Here is a 20,410-nt window from a genome sequence, read left to right as displayed (position 1 = left end):
TGGCTCTAATTTTTAGACTGTGCCCCCTACTCCGAGAATCCCCAACCAGCGGAAATAGTTTCTCTCCATCCACCCCATCCGTTCCCCTTAATATCTTATAAACTTCGATCAGATCACCCCTTAACATTCGAAACTCCAGAGAATACAACCACAATTTGTGTAATCTCTCCTCGTAACTTAACCCTTGAAGTCCAGGTATCATTCTAGTAAACCTACGGTGCACTCCCTCCAAAGCCAATATGTCCTTCCAAAGGTGCGGTGCCCAGAACTGCTCACAGTACTCCAGGTGCGGTCTAACCAGGGTTTTGTATAGCTGCACCATAACTTCTGCCCCCTTATACTCCAGTCCTTTAGATATATAGGCCAGCATTCCATTAGCCTTCTTGATTATTTTCTGCACCTGTTCATGACACGTCAATGATCTATGTACCTGAACCCCAAGTCCCTTTGGACATCCACTGTTTTTTTAACTTTTTACCATTTAGAAAGTACCCTGTTCTATTCTTTTTTGATCTAAAGTGGATGATCTCACATTTGTGTACATTGAATTCAATTTGCCACAGTTGAAAGCACATCTCATCATTATACTTCCTCAGAAAGACTGTTTGACTCCCGATTTAATTCAGCGAGTTTAGGCGACTGAATGAGAAATTATAATTAATCAGAATAATGATCTTCCTTTCAGAACCAACAAAACAAATGGTCCACATTAATGTGTGGACAATGACCAGGGAATCCGAGATGAATGATTCCCAGGGTTTGAGATTACGTGACTGAAACATGTGCTGAGCTGTCGATACGGGGGTTTTGCAACACAAGGCCCAAGTAATCTGCTGAGGATCCTGAGATGACATTTCTGACCGATATAAAGCAAGACACTACATAGCTATCAAAAGGTGAGAAAATGAGACCATGAATCAAGGTGTAGTAATTGGATGAGGCCAAAGTTTTATTTTACATATATAGATTTTTGGAGGCAGGGATTGAGCGAACGCGGTAAAGAGTCCCACAGTTTTCAGTTTCTGAGACCAATGAATTAGAACTTGGAGACAGTACGACGATTCATGAGTCCAAAGCAATGGGGATACAGGGAGGAGGAAGAGTGTGTCGGATGGAGCATTAGCAGCACACTAAGGGAAGGCTGGGTGTAACACATACAACAGATAGGTAGATATGTGGGAACTTGCTCCATAGGTTGTCCTCGGCAGCTGCAAGTAGCTGCTTCAGTCCTGCTGGAAGCTTAATTAGTCACAGGTAGTCACGGGAACGCAGCGTTAGAAATCTCACCATATTATTATCTCAAGGGAGGCTCTTTCCAAAGTTCTACTGCTGATCAGTTTTAGCTCATGTCCTGTTCGGAGACGCACTGATGGATATACATCTCATAGAGCTGTGTCTGCAACAGGGAAAAGAGAGCCCTCCGTTTTAATAAAGGAGATCCAGTAGTGAATTTATATCAAACACTGGACTGCCTAGTTGCAATCATTGTCGAGATACAGAGATGTACATACAGAAGGTAAATACAGGACCTGCAAAGGCCAATGCAATGCAAATGTAGATGTACAAATAAACGCTGATCGAGTTTTAAAATCAGTTAACGGGCGGGGAGACAAATGAATTTTACCTTTTTCTGAACCACAACACGTTGGACGTAATCAAGTTTTGCCTCTAGTTTCTTTTTATCCTTCCTCGATAGGGTAGTTTTGGTGCTGAAAAATAGAGACAACAATTCAGCAGAGCCCAAGATGCAATTTGTGGAAGAGCAGTTTCCATTTCTCCTCAATTGTAAACTACCTTTTTTTTACATGTGCAAACTGCAACTACAGAATTCTTCCTAAGAAAACATCAGAGGTATATTGTGTCTCATAATCTTGTGTAATCACCTTAAGCAAATACTTGCATTTACATCCCATCTCTCGGCAGAACATTAGAAGTGAGATTTTTTTTGTGATTAGATCCCAGAAATAACAAACACCAATTGGTATGTTTGCAGTGGTGTTGGGTGACTGTGCAATGTTGGCAATGACGGGAGAACCCGCTGGTCATCTCGCCAAGGCTTCTTCGACAGCACCTCCCAAACCCGCGACCTCGACCACCTAGAAGGACAAGGGCAGCAGGCGCATGGGAACAACACCACCTGCACGTTCCCCTCCAATTCACACACCATCCCGACTTGGAAATATATCGCCGTTCCTTCATTGTCGCTGGGTCAAAATCCTGGAACTCCCTTCCTAACAGCACTGTGGGAGAACCGTCACCACACGGACTGCAGCGGTTCAAGAAGGCGGCTCACCACCACCTTCTCGAGGGCAACTAGGGACGGGCAATAAATGCCGGCCTTGCCAGCGACGCCCACATCCCGTGAACGAATAAAAAAATAAATAAAAAAAATAGGGTCATGGGGTCTTCAACGTCCACCTGAATCCACTGGGACAGGTAGATGGTTCTCACTGAAGGCCCGAATTTCTCAGCTGAGATTATGGGCTAGAGCAATGGGACTTCAACAAAGGCCATCTTGTTTGGAGCTGAGGTTATTCCAACGGAACCACATTGGCTGAGTATAAAGGCTTTCATTTCACGTGAGGCCCATAAAACTGTTCGGTTTATGATAACTTTCCTCTAAAAATCAACAATATGTATATTTAGAGTGACCAATAAAATGTATAATGTACATAGGAACATAGGAACAGGAGTAGGCCATTCAAACCCTCGTGCTTGCTCCGCCATTTGATAAGATCATGGCTGATCTGTGATCTAACTCCATATAGCTGCCTTTGGCCCATATCCCTTAATACCTTTGGTTGCCAAAAAGCTATCCATCTCACATTTAAATTTAGCAATTGAGCTAGTATCAATGTGTGTAGAAATGTTTTCTAATCTCGCTCCTGCAAGGTCTGGCTCTAATTTTTAGACTGTGCCCCCTACTCCTAGAATCCCCAACCAGCGGAAATAGTTTCTCTCTATCCACCCTATCTGTTCCCCTTAATATCTTATAAATTTCGATCAGATCACCCCTTAACATTCGAAACTCCAGAGAATACAACCACAATTTGTGTAATCTCTCCTCGTAACTTAACCCTTGAAGTCCGGGGATCATTCTAGTAAACCTACGCTGCACTCCCTCCAAGGCCACTATGTCCTTCCGAAGGTGCGGTGCCCAGAACTGCTCACAGTACTCCAGGTGCGGTCTAACCAGGGTTTTGTATAGCTGCAGCATAACTTCTGCCCCCTTGTACTCTAGTCCTCCAGATATAAAGGCCAGCATTCCATTAGCCTTCTTGATTATTTTCTGCACCTGTTCATGACACTTCAATGATCTATGTACACGACCCCTAAGTCCCTTTGGACATCCACTGTTTTTAACTTTTTACCATTTAGAAAGTATCCTGTTCTATACTTTTTTGATCCAAAGTGGATGACCTCATATTTGTCGACACTGAATTCCATTTGCCACAGTTTTGCCCATTCACCTAATCTATCAATATCGCTTTGTAATTTTATGTTTTCATCTACACTGCTTACAATGCCACCAATCTTTGTGTCATCGGCAAACTTAGATATGAGACTTTCTATGCCTTAATCTAAGTCGTTAATAAATATTGTGAATAATTTTGGCCCCAAGATAGATCCCTGCGGGACTCCACTAGTCACATCCTGCCAATGTGAGTACCTTCCCATTATCCCTACTCTCTGTGTCCTTTCGCTCAGCCAACTTCCTAACCAAGTCCGTACTTTTCCCTCGATTGCATGAGCTTCTATCTTAGCTAATAGTCTCTTATACTTACAGTGACCCTTAAACGTTAAATATATATACCTTTGAGTGATCCTTAAACTGTGTTTTGCATTTACATAAAACGACACTTAAAATGTAGAATGTTTTACCGCACTGTGAATCTTAACCTGTCCAATGTACATATGGTAGAGTGATCCATAAAGCGTACAATGCAAATTCTTATACTGAGCATTAAACTGTATACAGTTATGCCATAATATAATCTCCAAACGCTGCAATATATTTACTTAGAAGCAACCTTAAACTGTAAAATATAAATACCTGGGAGTGATCTCTAAACTTCACAATGAATATATCATAAGCTTACCCATAAACTGTACAGTGTATGTAGAGTTGCCCATCAACTGTACAGAGTATATATAGATATACCCATAAACGGTACAGTGTTTATAAAGTTACCCATGAACTGTACAATACATATAGAGTTACCCATAAACTGTATCGTGTATGTAGAGTAACCCATCAATAGTACAATGTATATATAGTTACCCATAAACTCTACAGTATGTATATAGTTACCCATAAACTGTACAGTACGTATAGAGTTACCCCTTAAGTGCACAATGTACAGAGTTAGCCAAAGGAGTAGTGTTTATAGATTTACCCATAAAGTGTACAATGTGTATAGAGTTACCCAGGAACTGTAGAGTGTAAATAGATTTACCCATCAACTGTAAAGTGTATATAATGTTACCCATAATCTGTACAGTTTATATAGAGTTACATATGAACTGTACAGTGTATCTAGAGGCCATATCTGAAAAGTGATGAGTGGCCGAGTTGTTTGCAAGGATACACAGAAATCTGCCCCTCTGTGGCATGAGGAGCGAAGGTTCGACTTGTGAGAACAACTGATGTACGGAGCAAGGCAGAATTTGGAGAGGGGAGATGTTAATCTAAAGGCGAGGGAGTCGGAAAATTGTCAGGAAGTTTGTGAGGAAACTAGGCAAGAGTTTCTTTTTCCTCATGGATGGATGGTGAGAATGGGAATGTTGACAGCAGATCAGGGGTGAGTACGGCAAATGAGACTAGAAAGTGTTCAGACTTAACCTTGTTGGTCAGATGTTGAGAGGTCATGAAGGATGTCTCTGTCTCCTTCGGTCTCTTTAAATATATCTCTTTATCTTTCTCTGTGTCTTTTCTGTCTTTCTGTTTCTACCCCTGCCTCTGACTCCCCATCTCTCTCTGAGTGTCTCTGATTCTATACCTGTCTTTCTCTTTCTGTTTTTCGCTCCTAGCTTACATAGTTTATGTTTGAGTGACACGGTATGTTTCTCACAGGGTGGAAATCTCATTCCTAAGTGTGTAACAGTTGTCAGGAGTCAGGAGTAAGAATAATGTTCATATTACCTGGAGTAGGATTTTGAAAGGAACAGCGAAACGAACGTGAATCCAATCAGCAGGATCAGGGCCAGAAGGTAGCTGTCCCCAGTTAGCCAGTTCCAGGTTGTAGATACGCACCACTAGCCAGAAGAGAAGATAAAAAAGTATATTGACCGGGTTGCATACAGAGTAAAGCTCCATCTCCAGTGTGCCATCTAAAAGTCCCAGGACAGGTACAGTACGGGTTAGATACAGAGTAAATCTCCCTCTAAACTGACCTATCAAGCACACCCTGGGCAAGTACAGCACCGTTAAATTCAGAGTTAAGCTCCCTCTTCACTGTCCCATCAAACACTCCCAGGGTAGGTACAGTACGGGTTAGGTACAGAGTAAAGCGACCTCCACACTGTCCCATCAAACAGTCCAAGGGCATCTAAGGCACGGGTTAGATAGAGAGTAAAACTCCCTCTACACTGTCCCATCAAATACTGAGAGGACAGGTGCAGCACATATTAGATATAAAGTAAAGCTCCTATATTGTCCCATCAAACAGTCAGAGGACAGGTACAACACTGGTCAGGTAAAGGGTAGTGCACCTTCCACACTGTCCCATCAAACAGATAGGCCGCTAGCACTGACGGACTCTGACTGTTTATACTCAGGATATTAAAAGAGAGCCATACCGCCCAGATCTGCGAAATGTTGGCCATGTCCTCTCCCATAATATCGTTGAGGCTTTCTCTTGATGTGTTGGAAATGATGAAACTTGTCAGCAGTGAGAGCGGTACGAGGTATGCCAAGGAGCTGAAGAACATTCGCTTGATCCAGGCTGACCTGTTCTTAGATGCTTGTTCACTGAAATGAAAGCTGGAATCACTGTCTTAAGTAACTGGCGGCAAACAGCTTCCTAACCTCCACCAAATTACTGTAATAATGGTCACTTAGCACCGCATGACACCAGAAATCAACACCAGTGATCCGAAACTGGAGCATTTCTTAATATCTGAGTTCATCTGCCCACACTACATTTTCATCTCATTTACACTCAATGGAAGTGGAATTGGACATGGGCAGGGATACAAAACAGGTGGAAACGAATTTTCCGCCCATTATATTCCCCGCGCGATTTTGCCTTTCATTGACTTCCTGGTGTTTAATAGACGGCTAATTCAATATCGTTCATTTTACGCCATCGCCAGAGTTAAAATTATCCAACGCCACACCCACCCTGAATTCTTAATTCCTTAGCAGTCCTACCCTCTCTAACTATTTGTTTATACTTTATATGTACATAAAACCCCTTACTATTTGCGTTCCAATTATCTGCTATCCTTTTTGTAATATTCCATTTTCGCCTTTCTAATCTCCCTTTAAAATCCCCCACTAGCCTTTCTATAATTCCTTATTTTTAATATCGTTAGCCCAAACTTTATCGGATGTCTCTGTTTTAAGTTTCAGTTGACTTTTAATGGGGGATAATTTTAATTTTGGCCAATAGTGCAAAATGGGGGCTAACGAAACGACCGCCCGTTTTCCATCTCTCCTGATTGATTTCAATAGGAATGGAAATAGGGCGGGGCGTAAAACAGGCGGCCGAAACAAACTCACCAGTTTACACTAATGCTCACGGTAAAATTACTCCCTATATTGATGCACTCCTTTCTCCTTTTAGTAATGTATTTATTTGAACTCTCTACCTCATATTTCAATATTCTCACTGCTGACCTATTTACCCTTTTGCCAACTTTCTTGCTCAGGTAGTTTTGGACAGATCCATTTTTATTGATCTGTTGCTGCAGTTCCAAGAAGTTTTCTCTACTTTGACCAGGTGTATTACGTTTATTCCCGTCTACCTTGGGATTGCTAAAACGTCCCAATATTAATGACTGGTTGTTATTACATTATCGCTCTGAATTGGTTGCTGTTCCCCCCCCTCTATCTCATAGGTTTGATGTTTTGTAATTCACATCGAGAATTGTACCATAGGCCTTCATATTCCTTAAATTTATCCACTTAAATTCTGTCTCATTGCATCGTCTAGGATATCACTACGTTCTATCGTTATTACAGAATCCTTCGCTAGCACTGCCTCACCACCACCTTTCCCCCTCCATTTCTCAAACTTTAACCATATAGCGCCTTTAACCCAGTAAAATGTCCCAGGGCGCTGCACAGGAGCGTAATCAGACAAAAATTGGCAACGAGCCAAAGAAGGAAATATTAGGATAGCTGATCCAAAGTGGTAGCTTTTAAGGAGTGGCTTAAAGGAAGAGAGAGGTGGAGAGGCGGCGAGGATTAGGGAGGGAATTCCAGAGCTTAGGATCTTCACAGCTGAAGACACGGCCGACAATGGTGCGGCGAAGGAGGTGGGAGATGCGCAAAAGTGGCAAGTAACATTCACGCCAGGAAAGTGCCAGGCAATGACCATCTCCAACAAGAGAGAGTCTAACCACGTCCCCTTGACATTCAACGGCATTACCATCACTGAATCCCCCACCATCAACATCCCAGGGGTCACCATTGACCAGAAACTTAACTGGACCAGCCATATAAACACTGTGACCACAAGAGCATGCCAAAGGCTGGGTATTCTGTGGAGAGTGACTCACCTCCTCACTCCCCAAAGCCTTTCCACCATTAACAAGGCACAAGTCAGGAGTGTGATGGAATACTCTCCACTTGCCTGGATGAGTGCAGCTCCAACAACACTCAAGAAGCTCGACACCACCCAGGACAAAGCAGCCCGCTTGATTGGCACCCCATCCACCACCCGAAGCATTCACTTCCTTCACCACCTGCGCACCGTGGCTGCAGTGTGTACCATCCACAGGATGCGATGCAGCAACTCGCCAAGGCTTCTTCGACAGCACCTCCCAAACCCACGACCTCTACTACCTAGAAGGACAAGAGCAGCAGGCACATGGGAACAACACCACCTGGACGTTCCCCTCCAAGTCACACACCATCCCGACTTGGAAATATATCGCCGTTCCTTCATCGTCGCTGGGTCAAAATCCTGGAACTCCCTTCCTAACAGCACTGTGGGAGAACCTTCACCACACGGACTGCAGCGATTCAAGAAGGCGGCTCACCACCACCTTCTCAAGGGCAATTAGGGATGGGCAATAAATGCCGGCCTCGCCAGCGACGCCCACATCCCATGAACGAATAAAGAAAAGGGGCCAGAAGGAGGAACACAGAGATCTCGGGGGGTTATAGGGCTGAACGAGGTGACAGAGATAAGGATGAGCGAGGCCATGGAGGGATTTGAAAATGAGGATGATAATATTAAAATCGAAGTATTGCTGGACCGGGAGCGAGCACAGGTATAATGCGTTAACGGAACTTGTTACGAGTTAGGATATGGGCAGCAGCGTTTTGCATGAGCTGAAGTGCATAGACTGTGGAAGATCAGAGACCGGCCAGGAGAGCGTTCGAATCGTCGAACCTGGAGGTAAGAAAAGCACGGATGAAGATTTAAGCAGTAGATGGGTGAGTCAGGGGCGAAACCTGGAATATTCAGCAATCTGTCCGGTCCAAATCTAAGATATGCTCGCGTAACATTTACATCCAATCCCTCCATAGTTATTAATGCTTCAAAGTCCAATTTTGTTTTGAAAGCTTTGTACATCCACTTACACATAACTCAAACCTGACTCCAGGTTTTACGTCCTCCATGCTTCAATTCTCTTCCTTGGTAACTGAGTTACGTTCTCAATACATTTTGGATTAAAAGTGTCATCCGATTGCTCTTCTTGCTCCTCATTCCCCGATTCTACCTCGTGTGCCTTGGTATATGAACAGTTCACAATAATCTCTGTCACCTCCCCACATAAACTTGAAATCTTCGATTAAATCACCTTGAAGTATCATATTTTCTGAAGAAAACAAACCCAACTTTCCGAACATGATAAAGAACCCCATGCCGTCCTCAATTATAATATCATTTTTCTGTAACTGTTCCTGACAATGTTGTTTATCCCCATCAGTGTTTCCCCAGTCTTACTGCAATTGTCCTGAACACAACACACACTCAAGCCTCACCTGCTCTCTTCGAGTTTGCACCTGCTTGAGTGGATGATCAGCTCGCAGTCGTTCTCCAGCTGGTTCAGCGTGTTCTGAACTCTCTGGTTTATCGCCTTTTCTATTGTCGTGCACACCTCTTGGATCTGATTCACACAACGTGTTGGCTGCCAATCCAATGGACATAAGAGAATCAACTGATTCATTAGTGGCATCTCATACCCAAAGCTACACTGAGCATTCTCTTATCCACGTTGATGATTGAACTGATAATTCGGCGAGCTCCCTGCCTCCTGACTGTATTGAACTGATGATTAATGGCATTGTTTTCTACTCTAACTGAATGGGGGTAATTTGAACTTTTGGCAATTGTGTGAAAATGGCGACATTGGTTAGATATTGGATGGCTGCCATGGAAAGGAAAGTCAGGAGAGTTGTGCAACGAGCTGCCGATCAGACATCGCCCGTTCGACACTAACGCTCAAATTTAAAATTACCCCAATCTTTCTATGGACGCCAGAATACAAAGGTTCCCGGCCGACATGACCATCCCTTTCGTCCCAGTATCCACTGTTTTTTCAAACCCAAATTTGACGATGTTTGACCATTCCTTATTCTGCTCTACCGCTCTTTTCAACCTCCGTATAATCCTTGTGCCCTCGCCTAGGCTTTTCAATAAAAGCGGAGTTATTTGACATTCTCAATTAGGATACACATACGAATATACGTAAAAGTTGTTTAAAGGTCCTTAGATTGATAAAGCCCACCCCACAGACACATTGCAGCCAACGGACAATATCGACCTCCTCCGAGTCATAGTCTCCTGGGAAAGGCAAAACACAGAAAAAGAACTGATATCAATTTCGGAAAACTCAGTGAAATTCTTCTCTGACCCTCTAAGGTAATCGAGGAAAGCTCCAGGAGACCACAACAATCAATGCGACCCCGTAAATACTCCAGGGATTGAGAACTCTGAGCCCGAATATCTAAAATAAGCACTTTGCTGACGTTTTTTATACTCACGATCCATACAACTGAGCAGAATTGAATCTCTTCATCGTTTTAATACCCTCAGTTGTATCTCTACCGAGCTAACATTCCTCTTATGAAAGTCTCTCAAACTTATCTAGCCTACCCCAATAAAAAAGAAGCCCAAGAATGGGTATTGCTTTTATCGCTCTCCTCTGTAACTTCTCCCAGCCTCGATATCCCTCACCATGTGTGGCGAAAAAAACTGGGCACAATATTCCAGGTATCAATGCCTCGGTATAGTGTCCGTAGTTCTATATTGCACTGTTGTAGCAATATAACCTAAATCTCTATTTACCTTCACAATGGCCTTGCAACACTGCTTTTGGACGTTCAATGATTTATTAGTTACGATCCCCACGTTTCCTCCCAACTTCTTAACCGTTCACGTAATCTTGCATTGTATGCACATCTCTAGAGTTTCCCAGGCCCAAATGCCTCACCCCACACTTATCCAAAATCAAGAATATCCGCGACAACGGGACCCAACCCCTCAATCGGCCTGTATTCGACCTAATACCCACCCCTCCACTTTCGGCACAATGCGGCTACTGTATGATCTGCAGGATGTATTGCAGCAACTCAACCAGGAACTTCATCAACACGTTTCTCCTCTGCGAACTCTACCACCAAGAAGGACAAGCACAGCAAAATCATGGGAACTCCATCACCTCCAAGTTCCCGTTCATGTCACACATCAGGCTCACAGGGACCTATATCACGATTCCTTCATATTATTGGGTCAGTATCCCGTAATGGCTCACCTGAAGCCATCTTGGGAGCACCAGTATCACAAGACTTCAAAGAATCAAAGAAATGGCCCACCATCACCTTTCAGGTTAGCTTGGGAGGGACAATGAATACGACCTTGGCAGCACTACCTCCATGTAGAGAACAACTAAAGGAAAATTATTTAAATTCCCAACTCTCATGCGCAAATGTGTGATATGGAACCTTGTTAACACTCCATCAGGTCTCTCTTTCAAATCATTTATGAATTTGGTTTACTGCAGTCAACCAACATAGTGCCATGCAGGACTGAAATTGTGATCTGGCTTTATGTGGATCTACCCCTACCTCTGCCTACGAGATTGCAACCAGTTTCTTATCCAACATGCACATTGCAAACACACGGTTAACCTTCATAGACCGTTGCGTCTGTTAGGTCAGTATATTTCTGATTAACATTCAGAAAAGACGGCCCTACCCTATTTGGATCTGGGATGTAGATGGTCGGCATATCAAAGCCACACTTGTTCAGCCCGGGTCTCTTGCACAGCTCTTGTACTATCTGCATCATCACTCTCTGAAGAAGAACACAAACATATCCCACTGTAAATTTGAGCACACGTCCGGCCTTTAGGAAACAACATTGGATTAGAAATAAAGAATTGCCATTTTTATAGAGCTTTTCCTATCATCAAAATGTCCCAATGTGCTTCACAACCAATGAAACATATCTAATGTACAGTCACTTTTATTTTACAGGCTAATGCGGTGGAATATTTGCGCACAGCAAGGTCCTTTAAACAGTATTGAGAAAAATGACAGTTATTTTGTCATATCGTCGTTCTGGTTAAGGAATTAATGTTGGCCAACATTTCCCTCTTCTTCAAATAGTGCCAGGGGATCTGTTACATCCACCTGAACAGGCGGGCGAGGCGTCAGTTTAACTTCTGATCCAAAAGGCGGTACCTCCGACAGTGCCGCACTCCCCCAGCACTGCACTGCAGTGTCAGCCTGGATTATGGGTCCAAGTTATAGAATGGGGCATGTGCCTATGACCTCCTGATTCAGAGGCGAGTGTGCTACTATTTACATTAGGAATAAATGGGAGCCATCTGTGCAATCAGTGTGAAGCTGGTGAAAGCCAATCAGTGCTGCATCCTCTTATATATCTTGTAACGTTAGTGTTGATCTGCAAATTATCAATTATATCTGAATTAATATGGTTTACAAAGACTGCACTTGAAACCTGAAACACAGCAGAGGACTCTGGAGATTCACTGCAGCTCAGTACGTACCTGAATTCGGGAAGACAGTTTACTGTTTTAGATATTTAGGCACTGAATCCAAAATAGTCTTTCACTTTTCTCTTTTAGATCCTGCTGGGAATGAGAGTATCTGCTACTTTATTGTGATGAGATGGAGGGATGAATGGATGATCAAACTGCCGGAGAAGGAGCACGAATGCAACGAAGTGGCATTAATAGCTTGTATCACATCAATTCCCCACCCTCTTTTCACGTTTTTGTACTGCCCTTACAAGCATTTTATTAAATTTGCTCTTGGGACGTAGCTGGAATTATTGCCCATCGTTAGTTACCTTGGGAGCAGTAAGGGTTCAACTCGTCGTGTGGAACTGGAGTTATGTGTTGGAACACACCAGGAAGTAGTGGCAAGCTCCCTTTCCTGAAGGACATTAGGAAACATGTTGGAATTTCAGGACAAACGCCGCATTGAGATAAATGACGAGTTAATCTCTCCTTTGGTGCTGTTGGTTAAGGAATGAATGTTAGCCGATTCCGCTATCCTCTTCAAACCCTGAACCCTGCCTGGGGATCATATATGTCCTCTTGAACTTCAGTAACATTCTCGGTCATTTCTTCTGGTGCAAGTCCACAAATTATCAGATTTTATTGAATTAAATTTCACACTTTCCTGTGGTGGGTTTTGAACTCACGACATCTGGGGTGCTAGCCTTTGAATACCCGACCACACATGGAGTCCAGCCTGGTATCTGTTTTGCGCGACATTCATCTAGTACCATCAAAACATTATTTTAAATGGATTTACTGTGCTGTTAATCTGATCCCAGATCTCTTTTACGTTACTTTGTGTTTGTGCCACTCGACAGATGCTGCTGATGTCGTCAATCTAGACCCGATACACAGAGTCAGGATTGGAGTACAGTTCGCAATATGGAGCACTTTGTCTGCTATTGCAACAGACTGCAATTGTCAACTGTTAATCATTTTATTACCTACAGTATACTAAAATCTAATGTCTGCGCGTACGTCGTGTGTACAAAGCCTAACATCCTGTTGTCACATTTCCATGTCAATCTTTTTCCTGTTATGAATTCCTTTATCACGTTTATAATGGAAACTACTTAACTATCCTGTAACTATATCCCGCCAGTGTGGTGGCGCTGGACCGTAATCAGGTTTACGTCTCCCCACTCCTGAGCAGAGAAAGGCCAACAAACTTCAACAAAATCGACTTCCCAAATTGCAGTGAGCTTTGCGACTTAATTATAAGTAACAATATGAAATCAAAGTAGCATATAAAAACAAGGACAGAATATATGACTTTTAAATGGGAATCCACTTACACATCCTCTTATTTGATTAATGAGTTGGCGTGGGACTTTTAATGGCATAACGCTCTCATTCAAATGGAGTACCTTACTATATGTGTGCGAGGACAAATTAAAGGCGGTGTGAATACAGAATCTCATTGTACACATGGATTCGACATTGCATCTACCTTTTATTGTCCGTAATTAGTCATTCTTTTCATAGAGCACCGTGATAAAATCTCAGAATTTGGAAATCCATCCAGGAAGGGGATTCTCGGATGCAATAAAATGAATTGTGTCTGTACCTGTCTGTCACTCTCAAGACCAGCTTCATCGGCTTTGCTCAGATAGAACTTGAGTTTATCGCCGTGTTTTTCGTTCAGCTTTTCCACCACGTTCAGTGTCCGCTTGCACAGGGCCTGGCCCATCGGGTCAAAGAAAACAAAGATCAGATCGGCCTGCTCACCTGCAGACAGAAACCAATTGAAAAATTCGATTATACACGAAGAGGTATCTCCATGTTCGATGTAATATGTCCAAAGTGTATCTTAATAATGTACAATGAAGTAACACACAGGGTGGGTAAGTACACTGAAAGGTGACGCACTGAAGCACCAGAAAAATGACTATGAAAACTGCTGGATTGTCATAAAAAACATCTACTAACATTCACTCACATCCCTTCGGAGAAAGGAACCTGCCAGCCCAACCCGGTCTGCCCTATATGTGACTCCACTCCCGTACTATGTGATTGTTACTTAATGCCATCTGCAGTGATGTAGAAAGAAACCCAGTTGCACAATTGCTTCAAAGAGATCCACTTTCTTCGGGCAACTACGGATGGTCGACAAATGTAGTACGGCCCTCATCCTCAAAATAATTGAAACAATTGATCATTTTAAACATGAAATTCTGGATTGGAACTCAACCAAACTCTACGACAGACTGAGTAAATCCCATTCCTGAGCCAAGCAGGTTCAGTTCTACTCTAGGATACGCTGAGTGACCAGCCATCTCATTCTTTAATTGGAAGATATGGGGTAGACTGTCGCTGGTGGGCGGTATTTCTCCTACTTCATTTCAGAGGGCCCTGCAGGTCAACACAAGCTCACCACCGGGTGAACAATCAGTGAGACGTTTACCAGTGATTGGTGTTGGTTTTACCCCAGCATGTGTAGACTTTCTTAGTGGATGTGAACTATGGAGAGCGAATCTGATTGTACAACAGGCAAACTGAAACTCTACCTGAGTGGAATTTCAAATCCTGAAATGACGAAATGTAACGCTGCCAACACTCGTTTAACACATTCATTTTAAATTCCTTCCGCAGCCTCCCATATCCCGTCACACTGAGTCCTGGTCGCCCATCAATCCCATCCTCACTCCCTACGTTGTATCCTTATTCTCCAGGTTCCTTGAATTGAAAACCCTCATCCAGCCTTCAGTTCTCTTTGCAGCTCTTACCCCACCCTATTTCGGGAACCTCCTCCTGTCTCAAATTCTACCTCCACCACGTACTATTCACTTCCCCTTCCGTATACTTCACCCCCTCCCATACTCTTCACTTCCCCTCCCATACACTTCACATTCCCCCATACTCTTCACCCCCTCCCATACTCTTCACTTCCCCTCCCATAGACTTCACATTCCCCCGTACTCTTCACCCCCTCCCATACTCTTCACTTCCCCTCCCATAGACTTCACATTCCCCCATACTCTTCGCTTCCCCTCCAATTCCCTTCACCCCCTCCCATACACTTCACCCCCTCCCATACACTTCACACCCTCCCATACACTTCACATTCCCCCATACTCTTGACTTCCCCTCCCATACACTTCACATTCCCCCATACTCTTCACTTCCCCTCCCATACACTTCACCCCCTCCCATACTCTTCACTTCCCCTCCCATACACTTCACATTCCCCATACTCTTCACTTCCCCTCCCATACACTTCACCCCCTCCCATACTCTTCACTTCCCCTCCCATACACTTCACATTCCCCCATACTCTTCGCTTCCCCTCCAATTCCCTTCACCCCCTCCCATGCTCTTCACTTCCCCTCCCATGCACTTCACATTCCCCCATACTCTTCGCTTCCCCTCCAATTCCCTTCACCCCCTCCCACACTCTTCACTTCCCCTCCAATACACGTCACCCCCTCCCATTCTCTTACCTTCCCCTTCCACACACTTCACCCCTCCCATATTCTTCACATCCCCTTCCATAGCATTCACCACCTCCCATACACTTCACTTCTTCTTCCATACTCATAAATTCCCCTCCCATATCCATCACTTCCACTTTCATTCACTTCAGCCCCTCCCATAACCCACACTTCAACTCCCAATCCCTTTACTTCCCCTTCTATAAAGCTCCACCCCCTGCCATACTCTTCACTTCCCCACCCATACCGTTCACCCCCTCCCATATCCTTCACTTTTCCTCCCATACCGTTCATTTATCCTCCCAAATCATTCATCCCCTCCCATACTTTCAACCCCTCCCTTATCCTTCACCCCTCCCATATCCTTCACTTCCCCTCCCATATCCTTCACTTCCCCTCCCATATCCTTCACTTCCCCTCCCATACCGTTCACTTATCCTCCCATATCCTTCACTACCCCTCCCATATCCTTCACTTCCCCTCCCATATCCTTCACTTCCCCTCCCATACCGTTCACTTATCCTCCCATACCATTCACTTTTACTCCACACACTTCTGCCCTCTGACTTTGACTATCTGTGCATTCCACTTCCTCAGTCCTATCACCAACTTCATTCTCACTCGCTCAAACTCTTTCCTTAAACCTATCACTTTTCTTTCCACATTTAAACAGCGAATTTAATTCAGTTTTTCCACCAAGCCTTCATTCAGTTTCTGAACCCTAAAACCATGGCTCCGAAGGCTGTACTTAGATCTGAACTTAGATTAATTTCTAAAAACTGATGCAAGGTAATAATTTAGAGCAAGAGAATCCCTTGCTCATTTTTGAACAGCTCCCAGTTCTCCCTCAGGTCTCTCTGTTTCCTTTGGCACCTGATTTCCCGATATATTGGATTAGATACGGTAGTGTAGTGGATATGTTACTGGGCTATTAATCCAGTACACGATAGTGTAGTGGTTATGTTGCAAGACTAGTAATCCAGGGTACGATCATGTACTGGTTATGTTATCGAGCTAGTAATCCAGGACACAGAAATGCAGTGGTTATGTTACTGGACTAGTAATCGACGGTACGCTAATGTTGAGTCTGTGACTGAACTAGTAATCCAGAGGCCTATGCTAATACGCGAGATAAAGTATATTCAAAGCCGACTTGAGCAGTTGAGAATTTGTTTCAGCTTTTTAAAAAATCTGGAAATAAAACGTTGTTATCAGTAAGCATGACCATGAAGCTGTCGGATTTTCATTTAAAAAAATAATTGGTTTATTAATGGTCTTTTCGGGAAGGGAAACTGCCATCCTTACTCTGTCTAGCATATATGTGACTCCAGTCCCACAACAACATGGTTAACAACTCCCCTCTGAAGTAGCCTAGCAAGCTAGCAAGCCACTCAGTTGTGTCAAAGGAAAGGAAGCAGCAGTTCAAGAACAACATCCCCTATCACCTTCTCAGGGCAACGAGGGATTGGCGATAAATGCCAAGGTTGCCAGCGACGCCCAGATCCCAAGAATGAATATAAAACAAAATTATAGCAATCTGCCACATCTGAATGTTAAAATGTGCTGACGGCTATTTCCAAGTGATGGTGGAGCACTGGTGTGTGTCTCACGGTGCGGGTTGATCTCTTACCCATCCAGATCAGCGCTTTATCCACATCAAATTCATAGGTCATATCTCCATCCACAAGCCCTGGTGTATCGATAAAGGTCACCAGGCTAAACTTCTTCTGTTTGGAGCTGCTGATCTCGGTAGCCAAGTAGTCTGCTATTCCTGTGGGAGCACAGAACGAGCAGTGAGCAGAAGCAGAAGTAAAGGTTCAGCTGCCGGAATGGGACTTTCATTTCATGTCTTGTCGTTTAAATTGCGAAATACTTTCGTTGTCGATCAGACTCCTTTTATATTAGAATGTTTTAAATCAAAATAGATCCCACTATAATATCCTGCATAGAAAATAAGGGCTAGCTATATTATATAAATATAGGTAAAATAATTCTTATGTCTGTACACAGTTCCTGCCTGAATTTTTCCCCCAAGTCAGGTTTCTGTCACACATTTGTGTCAACTTTTTCTGCATTATAAATTCCGATATTCATTTTCATAACAGAAACTGTCTATGTAAACATCGCACTGTAATTGTATCTTCTGTCAGTGGCGGTGCTGTAGTACCTCAGTTTCCTATCACCCAGCTCCTCAACCTTCATCTCAGAAACGTCTATACTCCACCCAACTCTAATTCTCTGCTTCGAAAATTGCTCTAAGTTTCGATTCTACTAGTTTCTATTCTCGCTATTTATTTTCCATTTGGTTTCTATTCCCCTTGTTTATTCCCCATCTAGTTTCTATTCCCTTGTGTATTTCCCATTTGCTTTCTAATTCCCTCTTTATTCTCCATTTAATTTTTATTCCCCGTTTATCCCCTATTTAGTTTCCATTTTCCCTGTATATTGCCCATTTAGTTTCTATTCTCCCTGTATATTCCCCATTTAGTTTCTATTCTCCATGTGTATTCCCCGTTTAGTTTCTGTTCTCCGTGTATATTCCCCATTTAATTTCTATTCTCCTTGTATATTCCCCGTTTAGTTTCCATTCCTCCTGTATATTCCCCATTTAGTTTCTATTCTCCCTGTATCTTATCCATTTAATTTCTATTCTCCCTGTATATTCCCCATTTAATTTCTATTCTCCCCGTATATTCCCCATTTATTTTCTATTCTCCCTGTATATTCCCCATTTAATTTCTATTCCTCCTGTTTATACCCCATTTAATTTCTATTCCCCGTTTATTCCCCATTTACTTTCTATTCCCCTGCTTGTTCCCCATTTAGTTTCTGTTCCCAGTGTATTATCCATTTAGTTTCTATTCCATTGTTTATTCCCCATTTAGTTTCTATTCCCCGTGTATTCCCCACTTAGTTCCTATTCTCCCTGCTAATTTCCAATTTAACTTCTATTCCCCCTGTTTATTCCCAATTTAATTTCTATTCCCGTTTTATTCCCCATTTATTTTATATTCCACTTGCTGATTTCCCATTTAATTTCAATCCACGTTCTTTATTCACAATTTAGTCCCTATCCCCACTGTTCATTTCACTTTTCCACTTTCAATACTTTGCAACTGCCCACATTAAATGCCATTTGTCGTTCTTCAGCCCACCTTCCCAACCTACACAGACCCATTTTATTTGGTTTGTCTTGTCTCTGCTATTTCACACCACTCCATCAGATTTGGCATCATCGTTAAACTCAGACCTATCTGACTCCCATTCATAATTATTCCATGGCCCGTAAACAGCAATTGCACTGGCACTGATCTATGTGACACCCGCTAGTGAACTCTCACCTTGTCCACAAATATCCCATCATAACCGTGCTTTGCTTACTTTAGTGCGGCCAGTTTTCAATCTCCTACAGAAACCTCCCTTCTATTTCAATCCCTTCATGTCTTATGGAATAATCTCTTGTGTGTTATAGGATCACAATCCTGGTTCAAATCAAAATAATTGCAAGTAAAAAAATCCAATCACTTATCTCAAAACATGTATCCTTGAAAACGATATTCTACTGTGAAATTCTTAGAGACGGCGAAATTCGCATCACCAGAGAATAAAAGAGAAACATCAACAGATTGGGTGGTTAAATGAAAACAGAAAACAGCGGAAATACCGAGCAGGTCAGTCACCGTTTAGAATAGAAAAGGGAGGTTAAGGTTTCAGCTGGGATACTTCATCAGAACGAGGAGATCCACGTGTATAGATGGGGAGAACAGAAACACCTTGTGGAAGAGACAGCTAGTAGTAGGTTTAATAGTTCATAAATAGAAATAACTCCCATTGATAGAAAGCATTTCACTTCCCCACAGTGTCCCAAAGTGTTTCACGGCCAAGAAGGATCAGTCATTATGCACAGCAATGTCCCACGAGTAGCACTGAGATAAATGACCAGATAATCTGCTTTATTGGTGTTGGTTGAGGGAGCAATATAGAAACATAGAAAATAGGAGCAAGAGTAGGCCATTCGGCCCTTCGGGCCTGCTCCTCCATTCAAAATGATCATGGCTGATCGTTTAGCTCAGTACCCCGTTCCTGCTTTTTCCCCATAACCCTAGATCCCTTTAGCATTAAGAAATATATCTATCTCCTTCTTGAATACATCTAATGACTTGGCCTCCACTGCCTTCTGTGGTATAGAATTCCATAGGTTCACCACCCTCTGAGTGAAGAAATGTCTCCTCATCTCGGTTATAAATGACATACCCTGTATCCTGAGACTGTGACCCCTGGTTCTGGACTCTCCAGCCATCGGAAACGTCCTCCATGTCCAGTCCTGTTCGAATTTTATATGTTTCGATGAGATCACCTCTCATTCTTCTAAACTCGAGTGAATATAGGCCTCGTCGACCCAATCTCTCCTCATACGTCAGCCCTGCCATCCCAGGAATCAGCCTGGTAAACCTTCGTTGCATTCCCTCCATGGCAAGGACATCCTTCCTCAGATAAGGAGAAAAAAAACTGCACACAATACTCCAGATGTGGTCTCACCAAGGCCCTGTATAACTGCAGTAAGACATCCCTGCTCCTGTACTCAAATCCGCTTGCAATGAAGGCCAACATGCAATTCGCCTTCCTAACTGTTTGCTGCACCTGAATGCTCGCTTTCAGCGACTGGTGTACAAGGACACCCAGGTCTCGTTGCACCTCCCCTTTTCCGAATCTATCATCATTCAGATGCCTTTCTGTTTTTACAACCAAATTGGATAACCTCACATTTTTCC

At 43.1% G+C, this 20,410-nt stretch overlaps 1 protein-coding gene across 3 annotated transcripts in view; it reads right to left on the bottom strand.

The window, feature by feature from the left end:
* Window positions 1–934: 934 nt before the first annotated feature.
* The window catches only part of LOC137336082 (uncharacterized), a 44,989-nt gene continuing 25,513 nt past the window's right edge, over window positions 935–20,410 (bottom strand). The window contains exons 5-12 of one of the 3 annotated variants that reach the window (XM_068001569.1): window positions 17,269–17,409; window positions 13,775–13,935; window positions 11,376–11,525; window positions 9,161–9,306; window positions 5,800–5,983; window positions 5,144–5,256; window positions 1,625–1,709; window positions 935–1,396 (exon numbers count right to left, since the gene is read on the bottom strand). In XM_068001569.1, the coding sequence (XP_067857670.1) occupies window positions 1,340–1,396; window positions 1,625–1,709; window positions 5,144–5,256; window positions 5,800–5,983; window positions 9,161–9,306; window positions 11,376–11,525; window positions 13,775–13,935; window positions 17,269–17,409 (1,037 nt within the window). In that variant the 3' untranslated portion in view covers window positions 935–1,339. The remainder of the gene's footprint in view (window positions 1,397–1,624; window positions 1,710–5,143; window positions 5,257–5,799; window positions 5,984–9,160; window positions 9,307–11,375; window positions 11,526–13,774; window positions 13,936–17,268; window positions 17,410–20,410) is intronic. The other 2 variants (XM_068001570.1, XM_068001571.1) reach the window with 2 other exon arrangements.

The sequence above is a fragment of the Heptranchias perlo genome, chromosome 20, assembly GCF_035084215.1.
Source record: "Heptranchias perlo isolate sHepPer1 chromosome 20, sHepPer1.hap1, whole genome shotgun sequence".
Taxonomy (NCBI): Eukaryota; Metazoa; Chordata; class Chondrichthyes; order Hexanchiformes; family Hexanchidae; genus Heptranchias; species Heptranchias perlo.
Note: the sequence above shows the minus strand (reverse complement) of the source record. Positions and strands in the feature narration are given on the sequence as shown.